The sequence below is a fragment of the Formica exsecta genome, unplaced genomic scaffold, assembly GCF_003651465.1.
Source record: "Formica exsecta isolate Colony F162 unplaced genomic scaffold, ASM365146v1 scaffold83, whole genome shotgun sequence".
NCBI classification, from domain to species: Eukaryota; Metazoa; Arthropoda; class Insecta; order Hymenoptera; family Formicidae; genus Formica; species Formica exsecta.
The window spans coordinates 620,056-640,411 of NW_021853600.1; the positions used below are offsets into that span (position 1 = coordinate 620,056).

Sequence of the window (20,356 nt, forward strand, 5' to 3'; positions counted from 1 at the left end):
GCTAAATAGAGAATAGGAACGGAATGGAGCAAATAAAGTAACTGTACTCTGACTGTCGCAGCCGTGACCTGACAGGATCTTTTCGGGTGGATACGTTTTATGTCAGACGTTATGACGTTTTTGACTGTGAGAAATCTGCTATAGCAAATTAAGAATCGCAAAATGTTTTAACGTGATTTACGTGTCAGAGAGATACATTCATATTAATATAATATATTTCTATGATGATTAAAAATTAAAAAATTACGAAGAAACAGCGTATCAAATAATCGCAAAAAAGTTTTCTTTGCGACTATAATAAATACGTGAGTTTGTAAATATCTTACATATGGTACATTGTTATAATATTTATTGCGACATTTTTATTCAAAGGATTTTATTTATCGATCAGCTTTTCTATATTTCAAGGAATATTTTAAAATCATTTTTTTCAAAATATCAATATTGGATTCATCCAATTTGCATCTTCAAAAGTCGCATCTCGACCCTTTCATCGAGAATTACAGTTATATAGTCCGTATAGTTACCGTGTAGCGTATCTGAACGTATCATTTTTGATTATTTTGATGAATCTGACGATTGGTCTAGTATCGTCAAACAGACGATGTCTGATATGCAGTACGTCGGTTTGCGGCTGATATCAACGTATGCATGTGCAGCGGTCATTCCGTTGATTCCGCAGATACCGTGGCATTTAGACAATGCATGCTCGCAATTCCGTCGCTGTACTTCTGACAATGCGTTTATTCTTGATCGTAATTCTGTACGTCGCCACGGAATGTTGTAAAATATTGTGTGAACCAAATAATCGCCCATTTATAATTATCGCGTTGGGTGTCGCAGATATTTTATTTGTTATTATTATTATTATTTTTATTTATTTTTATAATGATTAAATGTAGAATCTGTTTCAACATTCATCATTTTTATTTTTTAAGAATTTTTATGTACGATATATAATATTATTAGTTGATATGGATAATACTTTATTATGAAATGATTTTATAGAAATGAAATATGAAATGGAACACAATAGTCAAACACTTTCACGTCGCGCCATCTATCATTAATGAATACGTAAAATCATCGTAATTGCTATATGTTCCAATTAATTTCCCGCAGTCGCCGTGAGAATTACATCGTTACACGCGACGTAACGCATCGTTTCACTATCAACGAACCAAAACCGGAAGTTATGGTCCGATACATTCTCGTAACGTAGAGTATCTCGCGTAATGTAATGAATCACGCTAAAATCTCTGAGATCAAATGTAAGTATAAAACTGTCATTTAAATCGACATTTGTATTTGCATTAAGTGAGATATTTACTTTGCGCATACACGACAATTCGTGTTGCAAAAGATATAACACTCTCGTACTGCTTTGTAAAAGTAAATAGTAGCGAGTAATTTTATGCATACAAGAAACCTAAAGAAGACTTTCTCGAGAAATTGTAGTATGCGCGATATTATACTCTTTCTCTAAGAAACATTGCGGGAAGCGATATCTTTTATGTGAGTGGATGTTTAAAAGCTACCATTATACCTTTTTATTTAAAGTCACTCTAATATTTTAAATAAATTTGAATCGGTAAATAAATGCGATAATATAAATTAACTAATTTATTTGCTGTGCCATTTTATTGTTATATGAGAAAGTTTCTATCTAATATCTATATAAAATAAGTATAACTTTGAAAGAAAAGATAGCAAATAACAAGGAGAAAAGTTTAGCAATGTAATTTAAGAAAATATAAATGATAAACTCTCAATACATATTTCACACTTAAATGCGATTATATTAAATTTTTTCAAAGTTTTTATTTTAATTAAGAAATAATATAACTTTAGACATAAAATACACATGAAATCAACATAGTAATTATATCGTAGTAATTATATCCTTCTATATTTTCCGAGAAGAAATGTAGAAAAAGTCTAAAGATCTGCAAGTTTCCAAGAGATCATTACGAGTTACGTGTCGACTTGCCCTTTCGCCAAGTAAGGAATCGCATGAGTATATCGAAACGTCGTTAGGGTCGTAAAATCGTGGAGCATGGCGGGTCACGATGTCGTATCGAGTTATTTATGAAGCAATGTCACAGTCGCTGTCTTACGATTTCTGATTCGTCATTGCAGCTCTATATTGAATTATGACATCGAAAGACGAGCAATGAGCGTGAAATAAATTAATTTAACACGTGTCAATGTTTATATTTGATCGAGCATGTTTTTAAAATTTACTGCTGACTTTTCTTTCTTTTTTTTTTTAGTATTTAAAATATAGCATTAGATTAAATTATATGATAATTTGCTGATGAGTGAGATCTTCTAAAAAGTCTTTGGTACAATTCTATTTTATTAAATGCAAACGATTAAGCAGCATGACATATATCTATAGTAACGAAGGAAGTCAAATGATTTGTTGCTTTCGACGTTACATAATTGAAGTAATCGATGATGATTCTTAAAATTAGCTTATATAGAAAACCTTGTGAATGAATATAAAATTTAAAGCAATACGCGTATCGGAAGGGAAAAACTCGCTGTTCGTAAATCTGAAGAGATTCTGATTTCACGTTAATTCCTCGCCCATCAGAGTACGGGATTGGCGAAAGTTTTAAGGGATCGATCGGTCCATCGCACACTGGCGCATTCAACCCATCCATCTTTCTGAAACCGTCATTACCGGCATTCCCTTTCGCGCGCTACCCGCGCGAACAATACGATACGCGCAGGAGAGTATCGCGAGCTCTCACGAGAAAATAACAGGGATAGGGGAGTCGAACGGCATCTTTTATTGGACAAATATCTCTGCTCCAGCTCCTCGTTTTATTCCTACGCTCAGTTACCCTCCCGAGGACGTAACGCGATAAGGACGAGTCTAATCTGGTCTTCACGAAGGCAGCAAGGAAGATCCCTGCCGATAGAATATAGGTCGGTCTTTCGTGAATAATCCTGTGGCAGGGTTATCCATATAAATGTTTACCCAAAGATCGTTTTCCCCCTAAAAAGGAAAAAGAATAATTATAAAAAATCGGCAAAATGATCTCCATTGTATAAAATGCGTGTCTGCATTTGAACATTACATTACTGATAATATATATACATAATATTACTTATAATATATTGCGAGATTTTCTAAATGGATCTTGCGGGATTATTATTGATAATCTTACACAATGTTACTTGTACAAATTGCATAACTTTGCGCCGGATTACGTTGGCTCGAATAATGAGGGTTTCACGACGACAAATCGCATCTCTTCAGAAAGCTTGCGCGTTGAAATACGAACAGTCTCTCGTGAGTAATCCTGTAGTTTTCCAAGATCGGGTTTGCTAGAATGTGAGCCATCTGTAGCTTTGAAAGCCATGGTTTCCTCGGGGAATTCTTCGAGCTGCTGACGAAAACCGTTTCGTATATAAGGGCGATAACTTTTCGATATATGATATCAATGCTTTATATCAATCGATATTATTATATATCATATATTAATAACAGATATTTGCAGTATTTGTCTTTCTTTTATTATATTAACCCACTACAGCTTATTACAGTAAAAAATCATTAATCATTTAGAGACTATTTGATTTTTTTATAATTGTCGATGCATATTAATAAAATAGAAAGTAATGTATATTTATAATTATTATTAGATATTAGATAGATATTATCATTATATTAAATTATACCAAACAGAGAATAGTAGTGGAGTAAAAATAAAAAACGGGGATTTTTCATCCTCAACGTTAATCAATGTAATCTGCGAAAGCTATCATATATAATGTAGTAGCGTGAACCTATTAATTATGCAAAATGGCGAGAAAATAGTTATCGCGATTGCTATCATGAACTTTCGCACGGAAAAAACGTTTTGCAGTTTGCGTGGATCACGTCGAATCGTTTCGAGGGCGTTTATCGCAAAAGAGATTGAGGTGCTGCTCCATTCTGTACGAGCAATATCCTTTTAGGCGACACCGAAGAAACGGCGACGTTCACTCGGCCGACATCGAGATCACTCGATAACCTCCCATTTTCCGAGCATTGTCCCCGCAGGATTTCTTTAAGACATCTCGTTTCTCACGCGGATCACAGAATCTTGCGCCATTCAGTTTTTCGTATATCTACTGGAGCTTTTCTAATAATCAACTAACAATGAGAAATCGCGCGCGAAGAAGGTAAAAAAAAATTTAATCGATATAAATATTAAAAGGAAAGTATCAGAAAATATCTAAAACAGCATATTTTTTTTCACTAAGTTGCATTTTATTTTTATTAGCATGATTCGACACATTTTTAATAATTAGTAGTAAGAATGTTGAGAGTTAGTAAAAACATCGAATTTTGCAAATGTGAAAAATTTGATTAAAAAATATTTCAAATAATATATTAATAAGATTCAATATGTAATGTAATTTTATTACATCTATTGCTGTTATTTCGATATAATTTATTTTCTTATTTTACAATAAAAAAGATTTTTCACATTAACAGATATAAAGTTAAACAATGCGAAATTCTGGACATTTTTCGTCTTCAAATATGTGTGGTATTTATTTTTTCTGAACACAATTAAAACAAAACAAATTTATTGAAAAAAAATAAAGTAGAAATTCCTCGAAATCCAATACGAAATATTATTTTCTTTTAAAAAGCACGATCCACGTTTTTAGCTGGCATTTTTTTTTAGCTATTTAATAAGTAACGTATAAAAAATTATAAATAGATAATATAAAAAAGATATCATTGGATTAAAAATGCCATTGATATCATTAAAATAAAATCTCGATTTTGATTAAAACTAAATTTTTCTGGAGCAAATAAATAGGCAAGTGTTGCTGATTGATATATTTCATCGACATTTGATCTATTGTAACTTAAATGTTAATGTACATGTAGGTGTAATTAAAGTATTAATAACCGTCTTCAAATTAATGCGAGATACGATGCATTCTAAGCAGAAATTCATAGATGAAACATAAACATGGAATAGTTCAACGACGAGGAACAACTGAAAGGTTTCACTGTTTGCTTTCTCGTCTCGCCATAATTCGGGTGAATCAGCAACTTTGTATATAAATTAAACAATACATGGCAAGCCAAACTTAAGTCGGTAACATGAGGAGAAATACAGTTTTGCTTGTTTCGCCAGGATAATCAAAAGTATATGCAAAATAGATTAATTAATTATTTAGCTGTAGCGAGAATTGATTATCTGCTAGAAATTAATATTTTATGAAGAATGTGCATTGTGTGTGGGAAAGATTTAGACAGAATATATTATACATGGTCAAAAAAGTGTAAAACATATATGCTGAAAGCGTGCTAATATATTTTTGCCGCGACAAACTTTATACACGATTAATCATTTTGATATTAATATAAGATATTTGAAAAAGAAAATAATTTATTAGATAATAATTCTATCATACCTGGTTAAAACCGTGTGTAATGATGATTTTATAGATATATTCCCGCCGTAGTTAATGTATCGTGGATAAAGCAGCAATGTTTTTTAATCATTTCTTCAGCATGTCCAATATTACATGGAGTTACTTAGGTAATAATTCCAACAACAGCGCATTTATTCATGTTCTATCTCACACAGCTTAAACTAAGCTTTCCAGTAATGCGACTGGTTCTAATTAATGTGTTCCACTTGAGAATTGGTGCCATTTTCAGCTTCACAACTCCTTGCTCTTTTTCATAAGATGAATGGAACTAGGAGGATCCTGCACGTCGCAGTTTTTCTGATTCCATTCTTCTTATCTGGTCCAATGACTTATTTCTGTCCTTCAGTTACGTTGCGTTATTCATTGTCAATTCGGTGGATCCTCTCTTCAAAATTTGCATTATTATACTCTTTTATAATATTTTTTCCGATCTCTATATTTCTTCATCCTTTTCTGCCTTTCTCATCTCGATTTCTTCGATAGTTTATCGGATATCCGTTGTGTTTCCTTTAACATTTTCTATTTTCGTTTCCTTTATTTTACGTTTCTTGTTTTCTTATTTGTTATCCGAGTTTTTCACAATTCGACGAATCTTTTCATCAACATTATTGCGCATGAATGAACCTTTATGCCCTGCAGCACGGCTCTTCTCTTGAGTGTAAAAGCCTCCCACTCAACAGTCCCGTTTGTTATTGTTTTTTCCAGGACCGTGAATTCGTGGAGATGGAGGTGCCGTACAACGGTGCCCCGAAGAGGCCGGGCTCGCCGTCGCCCCTGACTTCCCCCGCGCACAGCACTGCCTCCAGGGGCGGCCTGCTACAGTCTTGCTGCGGGCGCTGCTACCCCCAACGTTACCAGGTACGCGGTCGACGTATACTCGCCTCGATTACCTCCATAAGCGAGACCGCGCCCTCGTCCTCCTCCCATTCTCATCAATCGCAACCCGGTCGGTCGCATTATCAGCAGGCTGCGGTCGATCCAACGACCGTGCCGAATGTCGTGTTCAACGTGCCGGGCGACGCTGACCGGCAGCGTCGTCAGGGCACGAGCTCGTCCAGTCCGTACAACGAGACCAGGGTGTGAGCCAGGGGTAAGGACTATCGGCGCAATTATTCTAGCCACCCGACGGCGGAATCGATCGCCGGAAATCGATCGCCGGGTGCGAAACGTATCGCACAGCGAGACTCGATTGCTTCTATCGAATCCAATTGTAGACTGTCGATTGGAGTTCTTGTTTTTCGAGGACGTTGATTGTTTTCTGTCGAATTTTCAGCTGCCGGTGAATGATCCGGCGGGCTTTTGCGGATATTTCGCGGATTTACGGGGTGAGACGTTGTAGCGGTATATTCCGAGTCTCGAGTTGTTGAAACTAATGGCTCCAAGCGCAACGAAAGTATTATTTATAAGCTCTCTTTGGCTCGCGGGCTGAATAAATCGACATTTTCCCACATGAAAGAAGTAAATCGAGACGAGAACATAGCTAAAAGACTGCAATTGCGCCCAGATTGCAGAATTTTAATTAAACTAGCGTCTTCGAGAAGGAGTCAGCTTGGATGGAGCTCTTTTAATCACCGTTGCTAATGGAAATCAGCTGTTCCCAGCTCAATGAACGACTTTAAGGTCGCAGCTCAGCTAATTCTTGACGCTTCAGGATTGCCCTAGTAGCTCTCAGCCAAAGTTTACAATTAACTAACAAGGGTTTCTGGCGATAAAGACTAACTGCAATGCGTATAAATAAAAAGATAGTAAGATGACTGCACATATTCTGCCTTTTTTTATAAAGCACTGCAGGTACTCTATCTTTGTTTTTCTTGTCGTTGATATCTTGTGCAATTTTTTTTCTAGCTGGAAAGTTAATTATCATTACTGCGCCATTTTTTCTCTTTGGCGCGATTAATTTTCCTAAAGAATAAATCGTGAATTTCGACAGATTAATGGAATTGATGGAGATAATTTTATTCATTCAGATCAAATCTTTCGATTCTCAAGATAACTTCGTGAAGATTCAAGAATGATTGATTATGCGGATTGAATTAAATCTGTGGATTTAATGTGCTCGTAGTTCACGAGCTGGCTGTGCTAAATAATGAGATTATAGTATGTGTTTCCATCCAGAAATTCATCGAATTATGTCAATTTTGTTGTTTTATTCTTTTATGAAGTTGCATGGACTCTTTTTCATTCGTCGATATATTAACACAATATTTTATGTTTAATTAGAGATTCGAAAGTTTTATTTTATTGTCTTTCTTTTAAAATAATGTTTATAAATGCACACAAGAGCCTATTTAGATGAATACATAATTTATCTTAGACAGATACACAATAGGAATTTTAATATGTCATCTGAACAGTATTAAATCTAATATATAAAAATATCTCGTTATTATTATTTTTTAAATATATAAAGTTACGATGAGATTGATTAATAAGAAAAGAAACTTTTATTTTTCTCTTTAAAAGAAGAGGAACTCACAAAATTCAAAGAATATAAGAATAGTATTTATAATAGGAGGAGTTGAAAGCTAGATTGGAAACAGAAAAGAAGAAATTTAATACGTTATCGATCTTATTTACTCTTAATGGTTCATCACAGATTAAAGTGGGAAGTGAATCTTACAATTAGCAATATATCCCGATTGTCGAAGAGGATCTAAAGCTTCGATCTGATGTTTATCTCCCTTCGAAATTTCAAATTTTGGATTAGTCTCTCAGGAATCAGGTGATAATCTCGATTCTAATCTCCATAAGGACGTAGCGATTGATCGGATCGTCGACGTTTCGCTTGCTTGGTTTTCAGAGATTTATCGTTGAAAATGTCCAGATTAGCAGACCAATGAGGTGTCTAGTATGCGAACGTTCTGATCTGCTACATTATTGTTGATTAATCTCTAAGATTACTCAAGTATGCATTGTGGCCGAAAAATTTTCTCGCACATTAATCGTGGCCAGTTAGGATTTTCTTGTAAGTAACTCTTAGCAAAGGTCTAAAAGCGTTATCTTTTATAGTCATTATTACCCTCTTGCCAAATTCTAAATGGGTGTTGTAGTTATCAAGATAGAGTAATGACAAACGCACTGAGAATCCTCTGCTCTCTCCTCGTAATTATATTTTGCCATTTTTTGATATTATATATACGGATTAAATTCATAGCAAAAAATATTATTTATCCAGAGAAATGAGATAAATTATATTAAATTAAATAATATATAATAGTTTTATACTTACGTATGCCATTATTCTTTTCTGATAATATTTAATTTGTGTATATTTACATTTTTCTTTGTGATTGTTTCAATATCATTTTTTCTATAATATAATTTCAGAACTCTCTCTCTCTCTTACAATTTATTTAATTCATACATTTTTTTAGAAAATATGTATTTTGTTATTTCTTCGTGCCGAATGCGATTTATTTATAAAAATTTACCACCAACAAAATTGCTATTGTCAAGTCTCATAGTATCTGTTACATTGAAATTTGTATTTGTCTTTTCTTAATTTTTTCAAGTATATTTTCATTTTTAATCGGGTATGTATATGTGTGTGTGTGTGTGTGTCTGTGTGTATTTAAGTCTTGATCGTGTCAAGTAACTCGTGATGAATAAAATTATCGTTCGTGTGTGCGTGTGTATGTGTGTTTGTCTGCGTTATTTTCTCGATTCTTTCTGACGTCATCTGTTTTTGTTTCATCACTGAATGATAGTTTCGGATGCCGCACAAAATAAATAAAGTCTTCTCTGAATCGCTTTTGTGCTTTGAAAAAATCTCAGGAGTTGCGCGATTTTTTAAAATGTCTCTTTCATAATTGCGGGAAATCTTAATAGCTACTTTAAGATTTGAAACATTTTGTTATTTATATTAATTATTTTAACTGTAATATATTATGACTTTTTATTACAATGAATTTACGGATATACATGTATAAAGTTTGGTAATTACATTTTCTTAATAACATTGTTATAAGTATGTTAAAACGCGTTTAAATTGTTAAATTTTCAGTGCTTTCTAAAACAGCTTTTTATTCTAACATTTGCATTGAGTTGCTTGAAACATTATAGACAATGAAATATCAGTTATTTAATAATTCAATAATTTTATTGGACTTTTTTTTATGTATTGTATTTTATATTAAGTTTCTTTTTTCTCAAACATTTATTATTTATTTTTATTGATCATATTTATAGATATTTATTGATCATATCGTATAGATGATGGAAGAGTGTTATTCTTGATCTGAAACTTTGTCTTCTGTTGAAAGAAATATTGTCTGAATTTCAAGGAAGTTTAGTGGAACAAGTCTCTATCTCCTTCTTGCCATATCGTAGAGAGTCACGAAGGATCCCAAATCCAATAGAATATCTTCGCCTTTCACTGATCTAGGATTTAGGAACAAGTCATTCTCTATCATATCTCAGATTGCGACACGCAACCTTTCTCTTGCATTCTAAACAGAAGAATTCAATAATATTTTTGATTTTATATTTTCATTAAGTTACCAACTAATTTATAATTATAAATAATTGCAACAATTATACAATTATCATTATGTAATAATGTTATAATTATATTTAACTTGTCATGCTCATTAAATTGAAATAAAAGTATAATGAGTCTTTGATTTGTATAATTATTAATTGATATATATATATATATATATAATTTTTATAATTTTGCAAATGTATAAAGAAATGAGAAAAAATGTGCAAGTTACGAGGGTTGCGTTTCGTTGTATTTAGATCTATAGAGGATCCAGGATCGATCCGTCTTCCAGAAGAAATTACCGACCTCACCTCTCGCGGAGCAAGTATCTCCGCAGCCCCGTGTGTCCCATGTCTTCCATTTTTAGATTAACTCGACATATATATATATCGCCGCATCGAGTCCTGCCCTGAGCTCGCGACCACCCCGCTCTCGTCTAATATAATCGCTCATATTAATAACCCGCAACTCGATCTATATAATCCCCGTTCCATTACAATCTATCGAATCGCCTAACGCGAGCACACCGCGCCAAAAGTTCATCCGCAAACTCGATCCAATGTGGCCGATTCACGAACGAACAGCTAATCGATACGCTGAAATAAAAATCCAGAGCTCGTGTTTTATTATTCATAGAAATTATAACTGCTATTTTTGCGAACATGCTGGCGTAACGTATTTTGATCGAAACGCGATGATGCAAAGCCGCTGTACTTTTAATCTCGACTTGTTTTAATTATTCGTAATTGAAAACGTAAAAAGAGAATTGCGTGCGAGATAATCTTAAAATGTTCAATTTTATAATTCAATCAAGATTTACTGAATTTTCGACATCTTTTTAAAAGATTTGCATGCATATATGTATTATACATATAAACTTAGAATTAATTAAACTTAAAATGTTAAGAATATATGAAGGCTGTCCATAAAGAAACCGAACTTAAAAAAAGCGCCTGAATGCGATGATGTGGGGTCATCCGCCTTGTGGCATTGTATAGTGAGGTTCTTGGCTTCTGCAGACTTTTTCTTGTTCAAAAAATTAAAATTGACCTTGAAATGTCGCCGTTTAGAAAAGATTAAGAAAAATTCGCTACATGATCTACGCACTATTCCAAAAACAGAAAATTGCCACGAACGCAGAACACAACCTCATTCAAGTCATCATAAAACGTAAACTAAGAACGATAGCGTCATGCTCGTAGTGTGAGAGAGAAAAGAAGAAAGAGAGAGCTAAAGAATCTCACTACACAAGGCGGATAGCCTCACGCCATCGTATTCGAGCGCTTTTTTTGAAGTTTCTTTATGGGCAACTTTCGTATATTGTATGCTCATATTTGCATTAAACCAAGTCATATAATGACAAGTTTATAATTATTGAGATTGAAATTAATATCAAGATTATTACATTTTACTATTTAATTTTTTTTTTTTTTTTTGATATTGTTTTATACTTCAATCTTCAAATATGCTTTCCGCAAAAAAAAAAGAAAAAAACAGTGTCGCATTTCTATCTAAGATCTACGTGACGCTAGTGATCGCGATTAGAGTTGGAAATCGTGAATACCATGAATTGGCAATACTATATAAATGATATCAACAATAATTATCTACGATAATTAACTTCCTTCGATAGTGGCAGAAAATTGCGCGAGGAATTTTGAGACTTTTTCTCATAAAGATGGTGACATTAATCGCAAAAAAAAACGAGATTTTGAAATTAAGTCCTCTAAAAGTGACGAAAGATTGATCAATAGGGGCGAGATTCTTTTTGCTCTGAACTAGTTTTAAGATGAATGAATCCTTCCCCCGTAGGTAGGTTCGACGATAACGAAGAAGCGTTCGAATTATTACGATTAATTATCGATCGATAGCGATAACGCAACCGGTAACAATGTAGGAGCTCGCATGGTGCGAGAGATGTGTACATATATATAATATTCATTAATGCACAAATCGTTTCATTGGATCGTTAAAGATTGGTTTGCGTTGAAGATGAAACAGAACAAGTTTTGATTTCAATACTTTATTTCTACGCGATTTTAATTTCGCTCACGATTTGAAATCTCTCTTTGCAGCAAGGAAATGATAACTTGCAACTTTGCAGTTATAATGTCATCAATAAAGGAATAACTAGAAATAACTATTGGGTTGTGGAGAATAAAACAAATTTTTTTTATCGATTTTGTTTAATATTGCATTTTTAATAGTTTTTTGTTTAATAAAAGTTGTTAGACAAAAAGAGAGAGATAATTACAAGAAATTAAAGTCTTAAATATTTGTAATTTTAAAATATATTTTTAACTGTACGAATTATCATTGCCTTGTTGTAAGGAATTTAATTATGATATTGTCGATCGGATATCACATAGGCATCTTTTGATTTCGAGCAAAGCTCGTTTTACGATTTGAAGGGGCGCATGCCAATTTGATACAAATAGTTTTCCCACCGTGAGCGATTCACGTGGAAATACGGCGTGTTTTTTATTTATTTCTTTTACTCTCGCGGAAATTCGTGTCAACGTCATTCATTCGTCATGCAATCAATTTTACGAAACGATCAACGGTTGATCGCAAATCGATGTGCAATTTTCAGAAAAATTAAAAATGAGACGCTGTCACGTATCATGAGATATATTTCCTGAGGAGTATAAAAATTTTTAATTTAGTTTGTTTAATTTAAGAAAAGTTATTACCTTATGCTTTAAATCAGTATTTATATCTTTTTCAAGATATGTTTCTTTTCTAAATTTTATATTAAAATTTTTTGTTATTTTAAGAATTTTACATTTCGATATAATGTTGTATTGATGTTGATTTATCGATTGTTATATAGATAATGTTAATGTACTATCGAAGTTTGCGATCGGCCCTTAACTACATTTTAGCTACGAAATACTTGCCACATTCCAGAGCGACCTGTTATTCTCGATAATGCGATTATTTTTCCCACGTATCGCGGCCTAAGCGCGACATGATGAAATCAAATCAACAAAATCAAGGAAATAAAGAAATTAAGATTTTTTTAAAAAGCTCCTTTCTTCCTCACACAATTCTTTTTGGTACAAATATAAATATCGTATTCTTTATATAATTAGTGATGAATGTATAAATAAAAATATTTAAAATGAAATGTAATCATTTTATAAGGATTTTTATGCAATAAAATGTCTCTTCCATTACAAGTATGATAAAGTGATGATTTTGTTTTATATATTTTTGTAGTAACATTTGCAATATTTTAACAGATTATACCAGAAACAAATTATTGGATGTGATATTTATATTTGCGTGTAACATAAAAACTTTTTTTTATACAAGACAAAAATTACGGGATCTATACTGAAAAAAATTTCGCAATTTATAACACATTGATACGATTACTTATTAGCGCTATTTAGATATCATAAGAAGAAACGTCAAAATATTTGTAACATGACGGATTATATATAATATTTGCTTGTTTTTTTATAAAATTTTTAAATATATGCTCGATGTATACGGTTGTTAATCTCGGTAGTAAAATTCGTATTGTGCGTGCGGAAAAGAGATAATTTATTTACGTTATTTATATATATTAGGCAGGAAAGGGGACGGGAATCGATAATACTAATTATGGCGGACAATTAAAAGTGTGAAAAAATAGCGGAAAATGTTAGTCGGGCAAACTAAAAATAAAACGTTTGACGAGAAAATCGCTGTCCCTGCACATAAGTTTTTACAAGTCGCTGTACATAACCGCGTGTGGTCATCCTTGCACAATTATCGACTTCAAGTTGATCCAACAGCCCTGACCTTAGGGCTACGCCACGTGATGTATAACGCCTTATAAAGCGCGAATACAGAAAGTAGATTCGATCGTTTCTCTATATCCTTTCATAAAGCGACACTCGCCCATTGCAACGTTATCTCGTCGAGATATAAATTTATGGGAACCAAGGTGTTATAAATGTATTGTTCAAAAAAAAACTTTTGATCAAAAGTGTATATTATTTTGTAAGTGTATATTATTTAATTTAATAGTTGGAAATTGAAAATTTGTATGTTAAAAATTAAAAATTGCTCATTTAACATATATTATAAAAATTGAGATTTTCTATGGATAATTAGCTGTTGTTAATTATGCCCTTTTCGAAACTCACACTCTTTTCGTTATGGATTCAATAATTTATTTAACATATCCGGTAATGTAATAATTTTTTGTCAAAGTTAAGAAGAAAAGCAGAAATTATTAGCCAGAGAATATTGATATTGATATAGGAAATGAAAAACATATTCTAATACATATTTTATACAAAGACATTATATTCTCCGGCTATTAAGTCTTTATTATAAAAATATATTTATAGTCTTAAATGCTTTATGCAATGCGTGACGCGTATAATTAAAGACTGGATTGGTATGCAAAAATAATGAAGTATGCTAAGAGACACGCAAAATTCAGCAAAATAAAATTTACAATAATAAAAAATAAAAAAAAGATAAACACACATTGTATACGATACTTCTATTTGATTTTTTTTCCATTTTGTTATATTTTGTCAAATTTACATTGAAAGCTACGATTTATAATTCTTGATTCGATATACGGTACAAATAAAAAAGAGAAATTCAATCGTTGACAAGCAGAATTTCGGGCAAATTAATTTGCTCTCGGATACTTCGGCGGAATTAATGCGATCGTGATTATTTATACAATCCGCAATCGTGCAACTGCATACAGGTCGCGTGCAGCTTGTACGTCTGTACGCGGCATACAGTTTGTATACGTTGAATGGTAAGTGGCATACTCACGTTACAAAACGATGATCGATCGGTTGGTACAATTCGCACGTGACCTCCTATGTAATGGGCGATACAGGCATTGCGAATGCACATTGTGTGAGAAACGTTTGCGAACAAATCTGTTCGACAAATTAATTTTGATCATATCAATAGCAATATCACGGCGATCAATTTCGATATTGAAGAAGTTACTCTGCGAGTTATATATGCATACATATATACGCGCACAAATGATATAATTCTTTTATTATAATTCTCTTAATTTATTTCTGTTAAACTTTTAATAAGATATTTTTTACGTAGTGTAAAGCTAAATATAGCTAAAATAGATAGAAAATATAGATTTATTATTTTAATTTTTTGTATATATGATATTTTATAATGAATATATGTACATATGAATATCTCGCATTTGATGTCTCAATTCGTTTAATTTGTAAAGTTAAAAGCTTAAAATTAAAAAGCCTTTTATGAAATATATATTTAATATTGGAAAAGATTTAAATACTATATATTATATTACGTAAATCAAAGAGTAACCTGACTGAAATAATTGAACAGAAAATATTGAAGCTAGATTTAATGATTGAAGATTTTATCAGTTTGTAGGCTATAGTACGAAGGCTACAGTCCGATATTAATTAAGTAACAGGATAGTTGCCGAGCATCGTCAATTTAATCGCTCGTGAAAAGTCCGGGGGTTCTGAAGACAGTTTCTGGTCATGCGAACATGTCACGTGAATAATTCATTCCTCAGAATCGGCCGAGTAAGATCCGTTTTCTTTCGTCTGAGCCACCCGCGTTCCAATTAGAGCGAAACTCTTCGATCGACCGTTCTTTGCTCGTTACGAAAACTCTTGTTGATTTTCTATGTAGGCACGAGCGAGGAAAGGGCAGGATGAAAGGAATGGCAGCATGAAAGATACACAGAAAGAGAACGATAGACGGTCTCAGTAACTCGCGGACTCATTAAGCTTCGTTTTACTTGAGCTTTTCTCTAATACCTATCGCTTTATCTTCATTCTTTTTACTTTGATCAACGTCGGTTTGCTCGAGAAGAAATTCGTATTAAATTCACATAAAACTCGTTGAAATCGACATTTGTCATTCTCGCGTTTGCATTGTTTTGAATTTTTGAAATATATTATATTATTTCTATTTTTTGTGGTGCTCTTTTTCTGGTGGAATTAAATATTTTTATTTAATTATGATATTTTATGATATTATTTTATGATATCCGCGCGCGATATAACATTGAATAGCATGTTTACTCAAGAAAAGTCTTTAAAAATGCTTTTTACGATTTTAAATAAATTGAATTTTTTTAGAGAAATATTCAATTTGTGACACAGTAATATTCTTTTTAAAATATTTGCGCGCGAGTATAATATGTTTTAGAAGAGAGAGGGCATAAATTCTATTATTCTCATATATTTAGAAACTATTGATTACTCAATACGCGGACAGTAATCAGATTGATAATTAACTACATCTGAATCCATTAATAGTAACAATAAGCAACAGTATTATATATCTTCGCTGTCCGCTTTAAGTAATTCTCTATTACGCGGTATAAAATATCGATCCCGGCAAATTGCGATTCCGTAACTCCGATCTGTGTGATTATGTTGTGCTTTATGCGATTACGAGTAATAACAGGTGGTTTACAACAAAATACATTTGAAATTATTTCAATCTATGTGAATCTTTAGTTTTTTTTTAAATATGCATAATTCGCTTTAACTGTTACATACGTTAAGTAATTATTATGTATTTGCAAACAACAATATATTTTTTATTTAATAGAATTTTAAGTTAATTTCTTTTTTAATTGTTAAAGCAATTATATCAGACATTTAAAGCTAGAAGGAATCCTTAAGAAAGAATCTTTATTACAAATATATTCCGATCATTTTGAGATGTTTTTATAGCAGTTTAATATATATGTTAGATTAAAATGCACGTCATCTGCAAGACGTAATATATGTTTTTTTAGTTTTAAATAGAATCGTCTTATTGTGTAGTTAGTACTTGTAAAGAAATATCTTTTGACATAAAAAGAGTTAGTTATTCTATATTTTTTATAAATATTACTTTTTAAAATATACTCGAAGTTCTATTACGAATTAAAACTTGCTCGATATCGTTCAGCATACGATTATACATAACAAAAGAGTGTGAAGTCCGAAAGACGCTGCTTCGTGTCTTTACACGGATATAATGTACAATATAAAGCGCTATATATATAAGCATGAATGTAGATATGTAGCTATGTACGAGTCTATAATCATGAAGTCATATAAAGTATTAATATGCCATTACAATTTTCGAAAGAAACATATTATCAATACAGCTAATAATCCATGATATTTTCAGACTATCTTTGACAATCTTACGCGATAGAGAATTTGAGAAAGTGGTGAGCTTTAGTCATTCTTTTTTAAGTAATAGTGATATTAGAACATAATAAATATAGAATTTATTAGAAAATTTTTTAGTATTCGCCAAATGCTATAAAAAAACGCGCACATTTTTTGTTTTACAAACACGCAATGTATTTGTAATTGCTTTATTTTGTGTAAATAGAATTTTTTGAGCGGAAATTGTGACGTTTTGTGATACCTCAGGACGTAATCAAAGATCTTAATGTTAGAAATGTTTTATCACACTGCTTAATGTTAAAAATGTCAGTTACACAATTATAAGCTTTCTGTTCCATTTTTTCGTTAAATTATTATCTACAGTTTATCTTTCAATATTTGCTCAGTGTATTAAATTTTAAGACAATATAGAGATATAAATTTGGAAAACATCAATAAAATTTAGAGAATGTTTGCAAATGACAAGCTGTCATATTTAAAAAAAGCTTCAACTTTTGAAGATTCGGATGCAGAACTTTTATATTGCGGGATCTTCGGATTCGCCTAAAGCGAATCCGAGTATTCATCGGAATTTCTTTCGCGGACACGGGAATTCAATTAAGCCTCACGCGCAAACGTATACGTATATATTGTCAGTCAAATCTCTTTGGATTGAAAAGTGGAATTCCGAGAGGTACAAAAAGTTTGACACGGCAGATTTGCCGGCCTTCAGTTTTATCGCGACGTCGTAATAACGTAATAGCTACGTGATATTATGAAGCTGTAACCAGTTTTCGGCCCCTTCATAATCAATGTAATTAATCATCATAAACGGCTATCACTTTTTATGAAGATGTTCGGAAATTAATAGAGATCGTATCGTTAGATTCGCGCGTTAATATTTATAATTTTCTACTTTTCCGTTCAAAAAGTCGTCAAAGCTTGCGCCAACGTTGGCGATTACGTCGCGCCGGATTAACCGGCGCATTATGCACGCTATAATGTAACACAAGTTGCTTTTATGAATAATGCATAGCCGAAGGAACAGCGGGAGCCTGTAGTGGAGCACCCACTTCAGATCAGCCAGGCAAGACAAAATTGAATCTTAAGTGTACGTTCTAAAAAGCTCCGTCGATCCACTACTCGTCGTCGACCCAGTAACAAGCACCGCCTTTTTGATCACCGTTCCCGGCTCTATTACTATTAATTGTTAACCATGCGATAAAAGAGGGTCTAGTGCGCTCGATCGCGTAATTTTGACTCAATATCGCGCACTTTGATGGAAAATATCAGTAATTTACATATTTGTAAATTTGTATAGACTTTTTAAAGAAATATATATATTGTGAAAAATTAACATAATACTTTTAAAGCATAATACTTGTTAAGTTTGATATTAAATCAAATTTATGAATTAAACAACTAGAACTAACTAAACTGATTAAACATTTATTTAATTCAATTTTAATTAATGCTGAAATATCGAAAATTTGAGGATTAATAAAATAAGTGAGAAAATATAATTAAATATTGACTTGCTTTGGAAATAATTAAGAATAAAGAAATTGTGGAATATTAACATTTTCCGTGAGAGAAAATGAAATAATTACAATGCTTAACAGCTTAGAAAATTGAAGGATAGGAGGGATTCATAAAGTGAATAATATATTATATGAAAGTCAAGGAAGCTGAAAATTTGAAGGATTGGAAATATATTAGGCGAGTCCATATAAAATTAGCATTTTTATAAGATGTAGGACTAAAACTCATTACCGCAAGTCATTTTGGTATTACTGCACAAACAATCTTATAAGCTATATTAATTCAATTTTAATAAATGATTTTGTCATGACTGTCATATTTGTCATGAGATTAATTAATTCAAGTATCATCCAATTATGTAAAGCTGCGTTGAAATTATCGTTAGGATGAGATGCGAAAGTGCTGTTAAATCTAGTCAGTTGAAAATACCCGCTCGAGCGTGCCGGTGTTCTTCCCCAACATACCAACATGTCACTTAATTTATGTGCAACACATGTCAGCGCGTACTATACGATTACGCCTTGAATTTATTTAGTTTGTCGTGCGGAACTCTCCTGTACATATATTATATCAAATACTTCCGATCGTGTAATTGCATGTCCAGTCGCAGAAATGTTATCACTTTGCATAAATATCGAAAATCGTATTTACGTTATGTGCGTTATATTTCTATTCTCCATTTCTATCTTAGTTACTTCTAGCAAATATATTAAATACATCAGAGATATAATATTTTGATTATACAGGTTGTCGCAAAGTGTTGTTTTTAGGAAATTTTTCTTTTACAATGTATAAATTTTTAAATTTTCCGTTTATATTACCGTAAGTCTCTTTTTTACGTGACTTTTTAAATTCTCTGATTTTTGAAAATTTGTACATAATTTTTTAATATTCTGTTTAAGTCCTTTTCACACATTAATATATTTTAGAGATTTCAAATTTTTTTCACGAATGGACTATATTTTCTGCAGTTTATTATTTCGACGATTACTGTATCATGCCTATAATCGCATTTTATTTCTACGCAAAGGTCGACCGTTTTATCGTTCAAGTTACAGGTTTTGCGACGTCTTGTATAATTGTCTGTATATAACTATATATGTATATATACTATATCATCCGCTACTTTCCGGCTCGAGATCTTATTCCATCATAGTGAGCAAGATTAATTACGTATTACTCGTTATCCTGTCAAGTGGCGTCGATTACAGCCGGCCGGATGATTAATCGATCTGAAAATCGAGCGCTTTCTCCTTCGTTAGTAACTTGCAAAGATTCTTCGCTATGTCCATCCACGTTACGATTTCGCCGTCAATTTGCATTGATTAATTGGCGTCCAACAGGTACTATGAGATCGGCTGTAAATGTCGCGAGAATATCACGCTGCAGTTTCGATCGATCGTTACGAAAAAAGTACGATACGGTTTTTTAGCGACCTCAATCGGGATTTAAACGATACGAGAAGCAGTATCAAAATTCATAAATACGATATTTTTTTATGATTGATGCTAATAAAATTTAAATAACATGATTTAAATTTATATCATTTTTTTGCAGTTATTTTTTGAGATTAATTTTTAATAAACGTGATAGCTTCTACCGTGTTGTCCAATATATTTTTCTGTATCTGCAATATTCATATTCATAATTGTTGTTGTTGTGTTTTGAAAGGGTTTAACAAAAAGCAGAAAATTTTTTAAATTGGAAATATTATTCCCAGAATCATATATGCATT

At 32.3% G+C, this 20,356-nt stretch overlaps 1 protein-coding gene across 7 annotated transcripts in view; it reads left to right on the forward strand.

The window, feature by feature from the left end:
* Positions 1 to 20,356, forward strand: part of LOC115244723 (potassium voltage-gated channel protein Shal) — a 107,926-nt gene that overhangs the window by 67,293 nt on the left and 20,277 nt on the right. For 3 of the 7 annotated variants that reach the window (XM_029822639.1, XM_029822640.1, XM_029822641.1), the window contains exon 5: positions 6,160 to 6,312. In XM_029822639.1, the coding sequence (XP_029678499.1) occupies positions 6,160 to 6,312 (153 nt within the window). Of the gene's footprint in view, positions 1 to 6,159; positions 6,313 to 17,095; positions 18,191 to 20,356 lie in introns of those variants that run through there. The other 4 variants (XM_029822638.1, XM_029822637.1, XM_029822642.1 and 1 more) reach the window with 3 other exon arrangements.